Source organism: Pollicipes pollicipes, unplaced genomic scaffold, assembly GCF_011947565.3.
Source record: "Pollicipes pollicipes isolate AB1234 unplaced genomic scaffold, Ppol_2.1 Scaffold_7261;HRSCAF=8764_pilon_pilon_pilon, whole genome shotgun sequence".
In the NCBI taxonomy this organism is placed as follows: domain Eukaryota; kingdom Metazoa; phylum Arthropoda; class Thecostraca; order Pollicipedomorpha; family Pollicipedidae; genus Pollicipes; species Pollicipes pollicipes.
The window spans coordinates 37,705,171-37,724,098 of NW_023597054.1; the positions used below are offsets into that span (position 1 = coordinate 37,705,171).

The 18,928-nt window shown below is 47.5% G+C and overlaps 1 protein-coding gene across 1 annotated transcript in view; it reads left to right on the forward strand.

Annotated features, from left to right (window-relative positions):
- The first annotated feature begins 516 nt into the window (after positions 1-516).
- Rpn10 (regulatory particle non-ATPase 10) overlaps positions 517-18,928 on the forward strand; it is a 33,640-nt gene continuing 15,228 nt past the window's right edge. The window contains exons 1-5 of the mRNA XM_037236050.1: positions 517-654; positions 3,168-3,308; positions 6,498-6,609; positions 14,708-14,863; positions 17,998-18,129. Coding sequence (XP_037091945.1) covers positions 629-654; positions 3,168-3,308; positions 6,498-6,609; positions 14,708-14,863; positions 17,998-18,129 — 567 coding nt within the window. The 5' untranslated portion in view covers positions 517-628. The remainder of the gene's footprint in view (positions 655-3,167; positions 3,309-6,497; positions 6,610-14,707; positions 14,864-17,997; positions 18,130-18,928) is intronic.

An 18,928-nucleotide genomic window follows, 5' to 3' on the forward strand; every position in this document is an offset into this window, starting at 1 on the left:
GACCGTGCGGCACCAGGGCCTTCCGCTGTGTGCTACCAGGGCCTGTCATGATCTGCCCTATAGGCCAACCGTTACTGGAGGAGGAGAGTTTGGCATACGGGTATGCCGGGCTGCTGGGGAGAGTGCGCCACCCGAGGTCTGCAGCTGCTGGTGAAGGAGATCATGGAACACAGGTCTCCCAGGATCGTAAGTCACCACTTGATCACCGGATCCGTCATGCTGCCCAGAGAAGTCCTAATTCACCAAGCTGTTAAGAGAGAAGCCTGTTGCGTGGTCGTGCCCGTGCCGTGACCGGCTGCTGTCGGCCCGCAGCCTTCGCACCGATCAGTTGGCCGTATGTAGCCTGGGGTGGAGTTCGGATCAACCGGCCCAACGCCAATCTGATGACAGTTATGGGCCGCCGAAGCAGTCAAGGCTGCATAATGCAGCCAGCGACTCCCAGTGACGTCAGAAAAAGGTTCGCACAGAGTGTTCACAAATCGCCTGGAGATTTTTGCTGACAAAACGACGCTTGGCCCGGTACAGACAAGTGGATGTTCCTGGATTGGGTGCCGGTGTTGTGGTCACTGCTTGCGGTCAGGTGTATTGTGTCTGGAGCTTAGGCTCAAGCCAGACCTTTTTCGTAGTCATGGTTCTTGAAAGCACAATGATATGGTAAGTTTCGTAGCTTAAGCGGGGTACATATATGAAGTGAGGTATGCTGTGGCTTTGTGCATTTGTGGCGCATGACGAAGCAATTTCGTAGCTGTGGTGATGGGACCTTAAGGCCAACAGGGATGTTTGCTATAATTTAGTGCAAGCAGGGCCTAGCTATTTGCATATAAGGGAGGTACTGGCCTCCCACGTTGCTGAATTTAACACATTTGCAGCATTTTTGGAAGTTACACTGTTTTGCAGTTGAACTGCATATACAGCAACTTTGTAAATCATGCAATGCTAATGAAAGTCAGAAGCAGTGAAATTATATCATCTTACCCTAGGAAATTTAATAGCATAACCTGATGTTGGGGATGGCATTCACAGCATGCAGGATCATCAAAAGGTGGCTCTAATTATTGGTTGGTGAGCACATCAGCTGAGCATGGAGTGGAGCCCCCATAAGGTTTTTCCTGAAGTAACTGTCAGGATGGGTTATGTTGAAATAGATTGTATAAGGTTTAGGTTAAATCCCAGGAAATGGTCAACCATACCAATGTACACAACATTATTTGTTATTTGAATTTCTCTATAGTGGAGGTGGTCTACACAAACTAGTGCTGTCATGCTCATTTGAAAGCATCATGCATGGTGTTGCCACAACATAATGTGGTTTTTGGATATGTGGTTTGCATGAGTATCATCAAGCCATCATGAGCAGGATGGTGTGCAGATTGCAAAATGAATGAATGCACCAAAAATAATTATTTTTACAATATTTTTCCTAGAAGTGTAAACTACAATCATTACCTGTTTTGCCTAGTGATTATGATGTGTCATTGGTGGGTCAGATGTAGCTGCTGACATGAATTTGTAAAACATTTTTTTTTCAGGTTTGCCAATTGAAACTAAAGTTTGTAACTTGATGCCTGGGTGTGATAGTAAAATATAGGCAATAGTCTGGAGTTTAGCTACATTATATTAATAGACTAGTTTTAAGGTATATTAAATGTACCTAAAATTATTAAGTAAGTATATAGTAAGTAAATATAAAATATTCAGAGATTATTATACACCATGTGTTTTGTTGAAAGGCACAGTTTCGCAGTGCAGTATGGTTTTTAATAGAAAAAAACATTGCAAGATCATCCCTCACACTGCACAGCCATACCCTTTTAAATACTTCAACATGTATCCTTGACTTTTGATGAAAAGGATAGTTTGATGTGGCCTTGATTGCACTGTACTTTATCTGTACATACCTGGGTACACCTACAAGTGCATACTGCCATGCTACTTGGTACAGCCTTCTGTGTGGGCAGCAAAGACTGTCATACTTTCTATTGACTTTTTGTCATGCTTTCTGAAGAAAGGAAGAATGACACCTACACTGCTAGTGGCAATGTCCTGATTTTAGGTAGCATATTGATTTCTCCCATTGTCATTTGGCAGGCTGACAAGAGAAGAGCTATCCAATGATATTGACTATTTAAATGCTACTGATCCATACACCAAATCTGGGCAATGCTCACCTAGGCCAATGCCCACCAATCCACACACCTGACTGTGGCCTTTCAGGGACTTGATTATGGTCAATGCTGGTGCAACCATCAACTAGCTGTAAGACAGGATTTGAAAGGCTCTTTTTCCATTATTTTGGGTTGCAAAGTGATAAGGAGGACATCAGACCTGTACATCCCCCCCAGCTCTTGTTTATGGCAATAAAGTACCCCCTCAGGAAACTGAAAACCTGTGGTCCATTTTTCCACTGATCCCTGGTAGCAGAATCACATTGGATCTGTCATCAACATAAAATCTTTTTTCCTGGCTCTCACTGTATCTTTTGTGTATGCCAGTTACTGGTTACCAGGTTTTTTTGTGTGTGTGTGTTTGTATAACATCACCTCAGTCTGGATTCCTACTGGTCCATTTGCAAACACCAGACCCAGGCATGTGGTTTCCATTGGTTCTTTTGGAAAGATCAGGGTCTATTTTGTGGATGTAGCTAGATGATGGTATGGCAGGATTTATTGTGGTTTGATCAGTGTCATGGGAAATCTAGATTCCCCAGTGATCTGAAGTTATGTGATATTATTGGGAGAAGTGTGACCTGTACACTACAGACAATCATGCATTATCTCCTAAAATATTGCGGAGGGCAGAAGTTAACAGTTTTGCCCCTGTGAAGCCCAAGCACATCTTGACATAAGACTGGCAGGCCCTGCTCTTGTATGACACTGTTGGATGGGGAACACTGTTGATGTCATGTTGCAGAAGTTGAGAAAGTTTCTTGTTTCATCTATTATTTGGTTTTATTAGTTTTATGCACCATTACAAATAAACCATATTGGGCACACAATTACCCCAGTAGTTGGTGCACCCAAAACTCCAATAATAAATGAAATAAGGCATATATGATGAAGGTTACCAAGTTTCTATTCAGTTGGGAATGATTCAGCAGACTAAGCAGCATCAAAAACACCCATGATCTGCATTTTATGCCTGTTACCAGTGCCACATCCCTCCCACAGTATTGATAACAGCGACTATATGCGGAATGGCGACTTCGTGCCGTCACGCATCCAGGCGCAGCAAGACGCGGTGGGCATGGTCTGCCACGCCAAGACGCGCGCCAACCCGGAGAACAACTGCGGCCTCATCACCTCGGCCGGGTGAGTGTCTTGCCGAGCTCCGGCCGACCGCGGCCGGAGTGGCCGCGCGCGCAGCGGCCGTCGGTCCTGCGAGTTCCGGCCTATTCTGCGGCTCCCGCGCCAGCGGAAAGATGAGTGATCTCACTAGTTGGGGATCTACTATCTGCTGTGTTGGGAGTATCCACGTGGTGTTCATTGCCTGATGCTGTATACCGTGCCATTGCACCCAGAGATATAAGAATGAGATGTCGGTGCATGGGATGCCGGGCGGGTGTAGGGTAGATGGCGCTGGTGCATCTCCTACAGATGGCGTTGTTACGTTCCCACCTCGCGCGGTTGGTCGGGGCTATATGAGCGTTGGTCGTCTCGCTTCAAATAATTTGATGGTGATCCATGTCTTAAAACTCCCATCCACAAAGTCCCTTCAAACTGTTCTAGCTGCCACTGTCTCATGGTGCTGCCAGGAAAAAGTTTTGGGTTATAGGCAGACTTGTGCCTGGTTCCCAAGATTCCTTCCCGGGAACCGGTCCCTGGTTCCTGGTTCCGGAACCAGGAGGAACCCAAGAACCAGTCTGGCAATAAGTCGAAAGATCCAGCAAGAACCGGGATCCAGCTTGACAATAAGTCGAAAGATCCAGCAAGAACCAGGATCCAGCTTGACACAAAAACAAGAGATACAGCAAGAACCAGGATCCAGCCTGATACCAAACTGAAAGAACCAGCAAGAACCAAGATAAGGGAGATAAGAGAGGAGATAAGATCCTGCTTGGATTGGACATAGGGACCTAGCAAGAACCAAGGTCCAGCCTGGCATTAGGTTGAGGGATCCAGCAAGAACCAAGACCCAGCCTGAAATATGCATGGTGATCCAGCAAGAACCAAAATCCAGCTCAGGCTTATGATGGGGATTCAATTTCAGCAAGAACCAAGACCCATTCTGAAGTTATGCTCAGGAACCAGCAAAAACCAGAACCTTACCAGGAGTTCTTCACGGCAGTTGCTGCTCACACTCCCCACTTTTTTAGGTCCAGCAATGTGTACTGTTCTTAATGTAAATTAATAAAAGCAAGTCTAAGAAAATTGCTGGTTATCTGCTCAGGCTTTTCCTCATATAACATAAAACAAATCTGCTGTTCTTTAATGTTAATGACACTAAAAATTCAGAAGAACAAAATCAATACCTTGTCATGACACAGGTATAATGCAGACCTGCTAGGTCTGCAACTGGGCCAGGATCTAGGGTTTTGTCTTTTCGAAAGAACCAGTGAGAACCAGGATCCAGGGTCTTGTTTTGTCAAAAGAACTAATGAGGACCAAGATGCAGGGTCTTGTCTTGTCAAAATAACCAGTGGGAACCAAGATCCGGCATCTTGTTTTGTCGAAAGAACTAGTGGGAACCAGGATCCAGAGTCTTGTGTTGTCGAAAGAACCAGTGGGAACCAAGATCCAGCGTCTTGTTTTGTCGAAAGAATCAGTGAGAACCAGGATCCAGCATCTTGTTTTGTCAAAAGAAGCAGTGGAAACCAGGAACCAGTATTAGGAACCAGGCATATGTCTGGTTACAGGTCTGCGGAAGTATTGACTTTCCCAGTTAGCTGAGCCGGAATAGCTCCGAACTCACAATTAGAAGACTGATTAGAATCCCAGCAATTCCAAGGAGAAAATTTGGGTTGCGACACGTGCATGGCCGGGCATAGATTTGACGGTGCCCAGTCTCACACCCAACAACGGCAAGCATCATCCAGCCCGAAACGTTGTTTGCATGCTAATACACCAGATGAGGACGATATGCCGAACAATTTCTCCACAAGTTCCGAGGGACCAGAACTTTGGCACGCTTGCCGCTATGCGTGACAATGTTGGTTGTGGCCGAAACTTGGTCTTGCGATTTATGGTCGTTGGAGCGTTGTGTCACATTATTGTTGTCACGCATGCGTACCTGTCGCACCTGTCCACTGACGCACCACATCATTGATGGGTTGGTTCATCTACTAACGCACCATTCGAATGATTTTGTGTTCCATTGTACCATTTCGAATGATTGGAAGCTGTTGGACTGACTTGATACCCATATTTGTACCAATGTCATCGACGTCTCGCACGCTGTCGGCCTCGCTGGTTTGATGCATGTAGTTAACAATAATACATCATGTACGTTAGGCAGGAATTATAGACAGAAGACCAATCTCAAATCGTATCCTATAAACGATAAACAAAGCAGCCAGCGGTGTGTTGCATGGCCCCGTAAACGGCAGGAATTATAATCAGAAGACCAATGGCCCCGTTAGGCAAGAATTATAAACAGAAGACCAATCTAAAATCGTATCCTACAAACGATAACCAAAGCAGCCAGCGTTTGGGTGTGTGTTGCATGGCCCCGTGAACGGGTGGGCTGACACACACTGTAACTCGAAATTTGCCCTCTGGTGACACACAAACGCTATACGGGGTTACGCGCATTGTCAGGATGAATTTCGGAAATGGCTTCAGGATAGCAGCTGGCAACTAGCACTTGACATCATTAGGGTGGCGTCATTCGGATTCAAGGCCTTTGAGCCGCACTGCTCCAGATTTCCCGTACTGCCACCTAGTGGCAGCGTCGTTCGCCGGCCATGTTGTGGTTCGTAGGGGTTGGGGGCTTGCTGCTTGTTGGACCAAAAGGCGGAAGCCCAGCGGTTGGGCTTGTTCACTACGCAATATGCGCCCGCTGAATTTTTGACCGTGGCCCTGTCGTGGTTCTAATGGCAGCCAGCTTGTAGGCGGCGCACTGCTTTTGTTCCGGAATGTCGGGGCTATTCACGGCCTGCGACGAACGCCAGTTGTTCATTGATTTCATGATGCGTAGTTGTATGCTGGTCGGTGTGACTAGAAACAACGTGCAAATATTGGCTGGAACTTACTCGCCATTGCCGGCACGTACGGTAAACGATCAGTCTCAGCGGAGAACTGAGCCAAAAGGCTAGATGTAAGTTGCTTTGGCAGTCGAGTTTTGCGCTGCTCTTTACTACATCCTATCCCACACCTTCACTTACAATGTGTATTGTTATTCCCCACTCTACTCTACATCCATTCTTTGCATGCTCTGTAGGACTGAAAAGTCAGACTTGCAGCGCGGTCTGGTGAGCTGAGCTGGGCTAAACTGAGCTAAGCTGAGCTGAGCTGAGCTGACTGCTGAGCTGACGGCTAACCGGGCTCTCTCCCTCCTCTCAGCGGCCAGGTGCTGACCACACTCACCACGGACGCCGGCCGGGTCCTCTCCAAGCTGCACGAGGTCCAGCCCAACGGCGATTCCAACTTCCTCACCAGCATGAGGATTGCCCACGTGAGTAGTAGGGCGGCTGATGACATTGGGCGGGCTTTTAAAAGATTTATTCTGAACTTTTCGAATGATTGGATTTCTGGGATTACAGCCCACGCCAAGCATTGCTTGTCGTGTGAGCCCTGACCCCATCCATCAGATCGCGCAGTTTGATGTCAACAGCAGAATTTGGTGGCGAAAGTGTAACGTACCGCAATGCGCGACGCGGTCCATCCTGCCCCGTGACGCTGCCTGACGTTAAGCGCGGCGACGGCCACTGGCCGCGGGCCACACCTCTCAAGCGCAAATAGCGAACGCTTAGAGCGATTCGAACCCGCCCCGCCGGGCGTGGGTGGATCGGAAGGTAGGCGCTCTTACCAACTGAGCTATCGCGACGGACTAACAGCTTGGATACCGTCACGGGGCAGAACAGAAGGACGACCGCTGGGACCCTCTCCACCAGGATATTGTCGACCGCTCGGACCCTCGCCACCAGGACATTGTCGATCGCTCTGACTCGCCACCAGGACACTCCACCGCTCGGACCCTCGCCAACAGGACACTGTCGACCGCTCGGACCCTCGCCACCAGGACATTGTCGATCGCTCTGACTCGCCACCAGGACACTCCACCGCTCGGACCCTCGCCAGCAGGACACTGTCGACCGCTCGGACCCTCGCCACCAGGACATTGTCGATCGCTCTGACTCGCCACCAGAACACTCCACCGCTCGGACCCTCGCCAACAGGACACTGTCGATCGCTCTGACTCGCCACCAGGACACTCCACCGCTCGGACCCTCGCTAACAGGACACTGTCGACCGCTCGGACCCTCGCCACCAGGACATTGTCGATCGCTCTGACTCGCCACCAGGACACTCCACCGCTCGGACCCTCGCCAACAGGACACTGTCGACCGCTCGGACCCTCGCCACCAGGACATTGTCGATCGCTCTGACTCGCCACCAGAACACTCCACCGCTCGGACCCTCGCCAACAGGACACTGTCGACCGCTCGGACCCTCGCCACCAGGACATTGTCGATCACTCGGACTCGCCACCAGGATGCTGGGCTGTGTATGGCAGGAAGATCGATTACGTTGCGTAGACCTTCAAAACAGTGAATAGATGCTTGCATGGACGGGTAATCACCAGATGGCCGAACCGAACTGAAAGTGGCGGATTTAGTACAAGATGTCATAAAAGTGTGCCTGCGGGCATATACACAATTTTCTTTAAAACATGGCTCTGGCTACGGGTATTACCACAAGGTTTTGGCACTTTTCTGGTGTGTGAAGTGGTCGATTCCGAAATGAAAGCACGCTTGTGAAAAACAAACGCACAGAACGCAAATGATTGTGACAGTTTCAATGTGCTCGTGAATAAGTAACGCCATTACACGTGATGCAAAACTTCCATGCAAAATAGTGTAATAATGGGGAAATACTGATAGCAGGTGTACGATATAGACAGTACTTCTGCTTCTGTTGTAATGTCAGCTCAAGAACATATCACACAAGACATGGAAAGGGTGGAAAACCTGTTGCGCGTGAACCGCGATCAGAAATCCAGAACAGCGTGTCACGGTTTTTGTTCGGGATGGGCATGCTGGCATTTGTGTACGGCTGTGTTGTTATTCTGCTTCTCCGCTCAGCTACCCCAAAGCTAGAGTAGCTGAATAAAAAGAACTTCGGACGAAGAACATCGTGCACATTCTGTTGCGTAAGATGCAAGACCTAATGCAAAGAAATGCATGTGCATAATAACAATGTACACCTCGCGCAATGTCGCGGCAAGTCATGGCGGACTTAGGCGTTGCACAGGTATATGTTCGTACATGAATTCCTGGTTAATGAGTACAATCTTGACGAAACTGATGAGGCCAATCCATTATAATTAATCCAGGAGCTCATCAAAGGTCGGACCTAGTAAGTGATAAACGCAGAGCAATATCACATGCATTGTATTCCTGGGTAACCAGGACAACGGTTTTGTCATGCACATCGGTGGGAGCGAAGCTCAGATGATGCGTTTTTAGAACAGTCGGAGAATGTGCCAGGTTCATGAGTGTATTTATAGGAAACGTTTCGTCAGGTTAAATATTTCGCACGCTTTGAATGGGTTGTCTTAAATTATGTCATGTAACGCGTGCTATGTATGCATTCGATTTAAGCTAATGTGTAGGTCAGGCCGCTCACTTTTACCGAACACTCGTGTAGTGTTGGAAATTAAAAAAAAAAAATCATGGCGGCAGAGTGCAAATTTTCTACGGTGGAGTTCAAAATTCTCCAAATGCTGCGGGTCATTACACTTTCATTTAGGTTATCTTTGAGACATAACATTACAATGTCTGGTACTCAACAAAAACGCCACTTTTCATGTACAGCAATTCATGTGAAAATATTTCAAATGAAAGAAAACATCAGTATTAAACATGACACTCTGAAACAACATAGTCCCAGACTCTGTAATACGAAACGCATGTGCATGTATATGGGTTTGCAATTTGTGAAACAGCTTACCAAACCAAGGATCTAGGTCAGTCTTTTTCTCTCAAAGTATTGCTGTAAATAGGAAGCGTCTTATGCGATTTTCTCAAAGTTACCAACAAATCGCTTAGTGAGCGTGCGCAGTTTCACAAATTAAGTTCCGAGCCGACCAGAGAAATATGAAACAAAAGAGTGCCAATGAATGTGCCACAGACGGCCACCTACTCACGCTCCACCACGATCACACAACTCACGCTCCACCACGGCCACGCCACTCACGCTCCACCACGATCACACTACTCACGCTCCACCACGGTCACACTACTCACGCTCCACTAGGTAACTGGTTTTAAAAACGCCTAGACCTTCATGTCCTCCACCTGACAACTCCCGGACAACGCACAAGGCCCTGCACGTCCCAGTCGAATAATAGACAGGCAGCACTCTCAACCGATTTACCGAAATAGCGCAAGCACAATGCCTGACAGACCCGTGCAGGCCGGCCAGAAGGAATCGGAGTCAGTCACTTTGCTGACTCCAGCGTATAATACACTGTATTAATTGGTCTGGGTGCGCTTTAGCCGATATCATTGCGAAATATGATAATTTATGTTTTAATTCATTGATGTGTTTGTCCTATTAAATCCCTTTCCTTAATTTGCTCTGGTGTCCTAGTGTTTTTGTCGGAGTGGGATGGTATTTATAGCAATGTTTTTGGACTTAAAGGATATTTTTATACAGCTTATGTCACCTGTTTTAATTTTACACCCTTAGATGACAAATTTAATTTGGTTTAAATTCCCAGCTGTGCTTACATTTTTTTTACTCCGGATAGCAGCAAGTGGCCAGAAATCCAACCACGGGACGGTCCTGGACGAGTTCAAATAAGTCCTTCATAATCGTGATGCTCGTCTCTATACAGCTTCCCTCCAAATGTTTACAGCTATGTTCCAAGACATGAGCGCGAGCGGAATATTTATGCTCTTGACAAAAGAGTCATAGGGAGGCGAATCATTTAAAGCAATCGGAGAGTTTTGCTATGTTCAACCTTCAACCTGAGCTGGGAGGCGGGCGCAAGCCACTGGATAGTTGAGACGTTTCCGACGCTGCATTGCCAGTGATTCTCTAAGTTGCATTGCTATGACACAGTGGTGGCGCGTGAGTACACGGCCGTCTGTGGTAGGTGCTTGGGTGTGCGGTTTCCTATCATCGTTGGTTGCATCCTTGGCAATTAATGCGGTTCGTTGTCAATGGTAGGTTAAGTCATGTTCAAATTTGAGTTGGTGTACATAGGGCGTAGGAAGTGAGAGCTTTGCTAATGTGCAGACCGGTGCGATTCTGCTACTCGTTTCTCATTTCCCGGCATCGTTCAAAAGCGATTCCATTCAACATTCACATATCTTATCTTTCACATTACATTTTCATACATTTCCACACATGATTTGTTGTACACCTAGGTGGCAGCACAGGCTGTTTGGTATCGATCATCTAACTCTGATGGGTGCAAGATTTGTGCTCTTGCCGATTTCAATGCTTGGATCGTGATGGAAGCAGCAAGTCTCAAGCTGTTGCACTTTCTGGTCTCAGTTTGTCCTGAAAGAGGCGGGTAAATGAGTTTTTTCAAAGCTTCTTTTGTAGCATCATGGTTGAGTGCGAAATATTTCATTTTACCCAGTCACAATCCTGGAGTACAAAATCTCCTGGTATACATTATACCAGGAAATATCGATTTTTCCAACACCGCACTCGTGGATCACCCGTATTGAAAGGCATGCCCCACATTTGAAAAGATTGAGGCAAGCGTTAGACGTGATGATGTAAGCTCACTTTTACCTGTCGGTATATTTTTGAGTGGAAAACACGGCTGTGGACGGCACAATTTCTCTGTTGATATGCTTAATGCACCATTGTCTGATTACGTCGTCGTACCTTGCACAACATCGGTTGATAGTGACTCGATGGCCGTTGTATCTGGACATCGTGCTCACAAAGGCCTGATATAAACGACCCGACAACTATTTCGATGATGTTTTTCTCGGCCTTGTTCGCCGCCTGGCTAATGAGATGGCAGGATCTGAATGACATTCTGATGGTGTCGTGGATGGTTGGATAGCCTTGAAATAGCATACGAAATGGTGTGGTCAAGTTCGCGGGCGTGTAGCTCAGAAACCAGATGGAGTTAGGTCTCAAGAAGGGTAGGGCTGTGAACCGCTCGGAATGGTCTTTTAGACGGCTACTTCAGTTCAAAACCCCATGAAGATGTGGAGATATTGTGGAAACGTGGGATGCTTCCTTTTAAGGGAGTATTCCAGTGTTTTGTACTTTGTCTACTTCTTACTTATTGTTACGTCAGACGCGTACGATTTGATCAGTAACACCAGTTTTATCGAAATCCTTCTGAGAGCTTAGAATTGTTATTTGAAGTGCCGAACCTACGCGAAAAATCTCATTGGATTCTCTGCTTGCTCGCGGCTATGAAAGTAATAGATTACGTTTGCCTCGCGTGTTTTAACGCGTGTGCTGTAATGGTTGCAACACACTGATGTGGCAAAAGCGTTGTGTAATAAATGTTTTGAAAGCTTAAAGCACTAGACAAAAAATTTATGCGAACATGAAACCATTTTCCCGCGAATTCAACGAAACGTTATACTATGGCTATGAGCTCTTCCCTATGTCGTTCATCAAAGTGACTCTTTTCGCCGCACGCTTTGTTTTGGGGGGCATCACTTGATCCATGTGACGCACTGTTTCAAAGTGCTACCAATGCGCTTCTCGATAGGGATCTTGTCCGGTGGGCCAATCACAAACGTTCTTTTATTCACCCCAGTAGGAGTGCGCCCGGCCTTTATCATGAAGACGGTGGTCGCGAATGAAGGGAAGAAGTGTAGTGCTGTTACAAAGCGTTGACAGCGTGGTTTGGACTTGAAAGCAATTGAAATGAAAATCGCTTTTATGTCTCGACGGTGCTGCAATGACATTACCCAGTGCTGTAATTAGACGTAAATAATCCCGAGGTTTCCCAAGAGTCTGTTTTTGAAATATGGCCCAAAGGTGGGACTACTGCTTTTAACAGTTTAACAGTTATCAGGTGACGGGGAAGCGACTAATTTGGAGAGTGAATCATTATCTAAAAAGCAAGTCATTGCGCTGTCATTTTCAATGAAACATGCGGTCGTTTAGATAGTGGACTGAGAGAGAGGATAGCTACTTTCATTAATGGATCACAATACTCCATGAACTGCGAGTTCCCTTTTCGTAGACAGCGTTGGCGACAATAGAGAGTAGTCTTCAGAACTATGCCTGAATGCAGAAAATTGACGTAGCAGGATTAGGGATGTTTTGACCCCAACACGGATCATTTCACCGGGCTAGGCTCCACAACTTTTGCTGCTTTTTGGGCCAAACATTCCAGGCCGTCGTGGACCACATACATACAAATTGTGTTTAACACGTAGCAATGTCGTATACCATGTCAACAGCACCAACACAAATTCAGAGAACAAAGATGCACCGGTTATCGTGTAGAGGGTGTCCATTGTCCGTGGGAGAAGGGGCACCTGACACCGGGAGACCTGACAGATCCGCGTTTTTGAGTAGGTCAGGGAAGGCAAAATGTGCGAGGCTCCGTATGTTCTGGAGCCTTGTACCAGTAAAATGTGATTTTCAAACTAACTTTATTGCACGCAACAGTCTGATTGCTCTATCGACAAACATTAGTGACTGTTTCATTGCAATGTATATGATTGAAAGATCAGTTTTGTGATAAACAAGTTTGGGCATAAGTGTAAATGATATTAAACCCAATTAGCAATTGGGCTTGATTCAGCTGCGACATGCACATGCTTGATTATGCTGTCATGTATTTGCCTTAGCATGGGCGCTGTGGGAGGCGGTCACGCGCTGCTGATGCTGTGTTGTGGTTGTGGTCCAATCCGCATTGTTACGGCCGCAGTCAAAGCGCAAAGCGGCAACGTTTTACTTTCATCGGATTTACTTGGTAAAAGCCTGCTTTTTTACTATAGTGTGATCATTCCGGGTAACATAGAGGTGTAACACATTGCTGGCAGCCCCAATCTCTACCCCGTCAGCACTCCTTGAGAAGTGCGGCTGCCACTATCAGACGGCGATTGCCGTACCGGCATAACGGCCGGCCGCGTGGCCTGCCGTGTGCGGGTCGCCGCTGCTCGCTCCGGCGCGCTGGCGGCGGCTCCGTCGGGCCTCATCACGGCAAGTTTGCCACGTCGCTCGCCACAGCGGCGGTTGCCGGCCACCGGTCTAATTAAAGCTGTGCTCCGACGCTGGTGATGCCGGTCTCAGATGATCCAAGTTGACGCGAGGTGTGTGTCATTGATGGGATGGCTGCCGCCTGGTGTCGCGAGAAGTGAGCAATTTGAACCTCGTCTGGTCGCTCCGACTTGTCTGCCTGTCATTGGCCACCTGGCGCTGCGCACTGTCGTCAGGCTGCGCTTCGCCGGAATTAAGGATGCGATGGAGCTTATGCCGTCCCACTGGGTAGGATACTCAGGCCCGCATCCTGAAGTGGCGGATTCAATTCCTTGCTGTAAACAGTTTCAGTGGCCATTAACACGCCCGGGGCGTCTGGTTAAACATCCTTCGCTCGTGTGAGGCTCAATTTGACCACTCTGAGATCTGAGACACTAAGAAAACTAGGGACACCAAATTCCGAGGGTGTGTTGGCCCGTATATAAACTCACTTGTGTGAAAATTTGGGCTTCGTAGGGCAAGACCTTCGAGTCAGTTAAGGGCAAACAAGGTCAAACTCCATACTGGTGCCCGAACTGTTCTAGAACCTAGCTTCCTGTTCCAGGGAAAGGATCATTGCTGCTCATTTAAGGCCAGTGAACTTGTATGACCGCTCGCAGGTCATGGTGACAAAAATGATGCAAGACTGCTTCGACTTTCTATTTGAATAAGCGTCAAAAATTGCGTCAGAAAGTTGTGTTCCTGAAAACATGATGTTGACGGGAGTCATTTTAGGCATTGTTCAATGGAACAAGTCATAGGGATTTCTCTCACTGAGAGACATATCCATCTGTTTTCCTTTACAAGTTCTGTAATATGTTTTCAACGTGACCCGTACTGAAAGTATTGTTTTTCGCGAAAACGCCGCCGTTGTATGTTTGAGAAATATGTGCATCCCCAATAAGCGCGAAACAGCAAAAATGTTGGCACTTCCAACGTTTGTTTTTCGTCTTACCTTACTGTAACGCTATTTCCGAAGGTGAAAAGCGTACACCTGGCAAAATTCAAATTTGTACGCGCATGACGAGATCGCACAACTCAGATGTTATTTTCTCGGTTGTGCGAATCCGTCTGACATATTCCATTATTGGTATTATTACTGAGGCGAATCCCTTTGTAGCATTAACAGAATTTAAGATTAGTGGCTTGGCAAGAATACCAACGTCCCACAATTCTGATAGTGTGAGAAGCATTAATTCGCAGACGCATTAGCTTTCGGAGCCGCTGGTGCGTTCAGCTCCCGTGCCGGCGAATGGATGTGATTGGCGATGCTGATAAGAAGGGTGCATGCTGGTACACTGTCGTGGCCGTCGCACTATTGCCGAGGAGCATACAGACCAGCGTCTCGTTCAACGCATTCTCTGTTTCAGTTGGCCCTGAAGCACCGACAGAGCAAGAACCACAAAACGCGCATCATCTTCTTTGTTGGCTCTCCAATCGAATGCGACGAAAAAGAAATTATCAAAGTCGCTAAACGGCTCAAGAAAGAAAAAGTCAATGTGGATATTATCAGTTTCGGCGAAGAGGTAAGCTGGATGGGGTAGATGGGGTGAGCACATTGTGCTTTGAAACTGGAATCACTAGGATGATCTCATCATTTTCGCTCGCCTCGGCAATGAGAATCGCTGACTTCCAACAACAAGCTGGATTAAACGATCGCTTGCATTCTTTGAAGTCTTAGTCATTGGTGACGTCTGACGAAAGTGCCGCCACGAGCTATATATCATCCAGATGGAGGCAATTTCAGCCCAGGCTCCGATTGCAACAGATGCAAAGTGCGTAACAGCCATTCGGCAATGAAGTATGGGCTGGTGAACTTAACTATGTCTAGCCGCTGTGACGTGCCGCTGAGTAGAGCAACACGTAGCACATGAAGATCATCTGGTGACCCAGGCTGTCATGCTATTTGTTGTTTGTTGGTTCAAGTAATGATTTTAATGTAAAATATGGTTAAGTATAACTCACTGCTGTATATAATGTGTCAACACGTATGGTATGTTATACATCACTTACCGTTTTTTAAATATGCTAAGAAGTTCCCATCGACCGAAGATACAGACGACCACACGTACACACACACGCGCATGCATGCACGCACGCACGCACGCACGCACGCACGCACGCACGCACGCACGCACGCACGCACGCACGCGCAGAAGAGGGGAGGGAGACAAACAGAGAGAGAATATATATGTGTATATATATATATATATATATATATATATATATATATATATATATACCTACATATTTTTTCTCTGTTTCTGTCTCCCTCAAAAAACACAAATTTTCAAACGTGTGAAGAGCTCAAGTCTCGGCATTATCAGTAACCGCACTCCAGTCAAAAGTGGACATTTCAGTAATGAATATGACTGAACCTCTGCGGTCGTGCTTCCAGTCCATTCGGACCTGGCCGAAATTTTCCCGTCGGTTTAGTTACGTGCAGAAAGCTGCGCGTGCCGGCTCGTTTCAATGCGGATTTAATTAAAGTTCCTTGTAAAATCTGTCACGTTATGCATGTATTCCGTGTCCGTTGTTCTCCAGTTGTAAACAAATAGACATGTTTGGATGTAGGTGCGAAAGTGAATGCAGTGAAGACATGGCCCTGGCCGTTGTAGCAAATCTGGGGTGCCGGTAGCTGTGTCTCAGGGCGGAGTCTAAACTGCCCAAAAGCTTGGCGCGTAGAAAATAATCGTAGAATATCAACTGTTCGTGGCGTTTAAGTTCGCTGCAAAAGCTGTTCAGTTCATTGCTGAGTTTCACCAATGCAGTCCACAGCATAACGTGACGCGGGGGACAGATGATGAGTGTGCCTTTGCATTGTACTTGTCCGCCGTCAGTTCTGACCGCCATTTATCCGCACTAGAGACGCAACTTTTCCAAAATATCAGGCTACAGCTCGGTCCGCCCCGACCAGCTAGAGATCTGGCCCACGGGCTATGTTGCCATGCTAACGCGGCATTGAGCCGCAAGTATTAAGTTATATGTGATATGCGTTTTGCATCGTTCCTTTTTTTAGATATATACAAGAGATATGCATGACGAATGTCACATCCTTGCCATCAAATGCGCAACCTTGTTTGACTAATACCAGTAATGTTGCTTGGGGAGCAGTGATGGACTATGCTACTTGGACGGCATTTCTATAACATTAAATTAGCTGCCTTAGACTGTGCGACGTCAGTTTTTAAATACAAATGGGAAGAAATTGAGTGGAATTTGAAATCGCTTCTCACCAAAATGTGCTATCTATTTGAAACTCGTGCTTCATCTTATCAAACAAAGTGGTGGGTTTTCAGAAACGGCCTGCATCAACTGATAGTTTTGCACTGACAGAAATTAAAGGAAAACTGGATTTTTCAAATTGTGGGAAGTCGCTGCAGCTCAGTACACTGCACAGGAGCACGGATGATATATTCTCCCCGTCTCACAGCTTTTGAATGCGTCACAATTAACGCACTCACACCTGCCTTCAAAACAGAATCAGGCCACGGAATCAATATCGCATGACAGCTCTGGAATGCTTCATATTTCGCTCTAGCTACCATCCATGCTTCGTCCCACGGCGCTCGCCACCGTGCCATGTATGGTACGACGTACAAGAATATCAATTTCAATGCATCCAAGAATGTTGTTTTTTGCCACTCAAGTGACATTCATATTTCGCAATACCACAAAAACCACAAGGTGTTGTTAGATACGGAAAGAAGAACGGAGTAGAGCATGTCAAGGCATCCGTTTACTTTTTGCATAGCTCGCTGAGTCTGCAACTTTCAAATCTATTTCAAATGTTTGGTTGGTGACATATGTTGAGCTGGAATTTTCGACCCACACCTGAGTCCATGTACATATATCGGAACAGATGGCTTGAGCAAACAAAATAGAAGTTGCTTTGAGACCCATGCGTTCAAAATTAATGGCAGTCGCAATAAGGTATATCCTACGTAGCAACCCCGTCGTCCTGGTCATAAATAGCGTGTTCCGGTATGCATGAAGACACAGGTACTAATAGACAACTATGCCTCACAGATATTCAGATTTGGACAGCTGTTGTGGATGTAACAGAGCAGTACCTGCAGCTTATGTCCGCCAGTGAGCCAGACTAGTGAAATGAAAGTGAAACAGATTCCTGGCCATTTTGTTAAGAACCGTTAGTGGTTATGAGGTATGGTTTGCGTATGAAACAGCTTTTATTTAAGAGCACATCACCCTCACAATAACAGCCAGCACAGTATGCTGCTGATGACCCACCTGATCATATGCTAAATGAAATCATTCCATACTGTGAGCATTTGGGTTGTTATTTTCGACTTTTTGTCGAAATCCGGGCCGGTACGCAATCAGGTGCGCAAGCAAGTCCAGGTACGCAATCGGTGTAGAGCCAGTAGTACCGTCCAGCTGCTCACAGGTTTGTTTTGAAATCATATTGGCGAGGATTAGTGAGAAGGTGCTAAGCTGCTACGCAAACGTGGCTATTTTGGAAAGGAGATCACTCACCGTCATTGCAATTGCGGCATAGAACCGTGCGATCCAACTATGCTTAGCACAGGCGCTAGACCCCGAGTTCCCAGCGATGCCCTGAGCCTGCGTGATGTAAACGAGGGTCTCATCGCCAATCTCTGGCGACCTCTTCCACGTGCTGTTTGTTGTCTGCTGTCAGGCTGCCAACACGGACATCCTCAGCCAGTTCATCAACACCATCAACGGCAAAGACGGCACCGGCAGCCACCTGGTGACGGTGCCGACTGGGCCGCATCTGTCCGACGCGCTCGTCTCATCACCGATACTGCAGGTGAGCTGGCACCGCTCCGGCGCCGAGCGGCGGCGGCGGCGGCGGCGGCGGCGGCGTCGCTACTGCTGCTGCTGCCACCCGTCTCCGTCCACCCGTCATCGTCCACCGTCTCCGTTCGTCCGTTCGTCTGTCCGTCCGCTCATCCATTCATCCGTTCATCTGTCCGTCCGTCCGTCTCCGTTCGTCCGTCCGTATCCGTTCGTCTGTCCATCCGTTCATCCGTCCGTCCGTCCGTCCGTCCGTCCATCCGTCCATCCGTCCATCCGTCCATCCGTCCGTCCGTCCATCCGTTCATCGTCCGTCGATAGCTAGGCAAACAAATGGTCCGACACAGAGCATCCAGTCATCCGTTCCGTTCATCTGTCCGTCCGTCCGTCTCGTTCGTCGTCCGTCCGTATCCGTTCGTCTGTCCATCCGTTCATCCGTCCGTCCGTCCGTCCATCCGTTCATCCGTCCGTCCGTCCGTCCGTCGTCCGTCCGTCCGTCCGTCCGTCCGTCCGTCCGTCCGTCCGTCCGTCCGTCCGTCCGTCTCCGTCCGTCCGTCCGTCCGTCCGTCCCGTCCATCCATCCATCCGTTCATCCGTCCGTCCGATAGGTAGGCGAAACAAAATGGTCCGACAAGAGCATCCAGATTTGGAATTTAAGTTTATTTGCCAAAGTTACATTTCGTCCGTCCCCGTCCGCGTGTCTCCGTCCCGTTCCGTCCAGAGTGAGCGTAGGCGTCTTCAGTCAATTCTGAGAAGCATGACACCGCATTCACTCCTTATTTCAGGCGAGCGTCATTATATGCCTCCGCCAG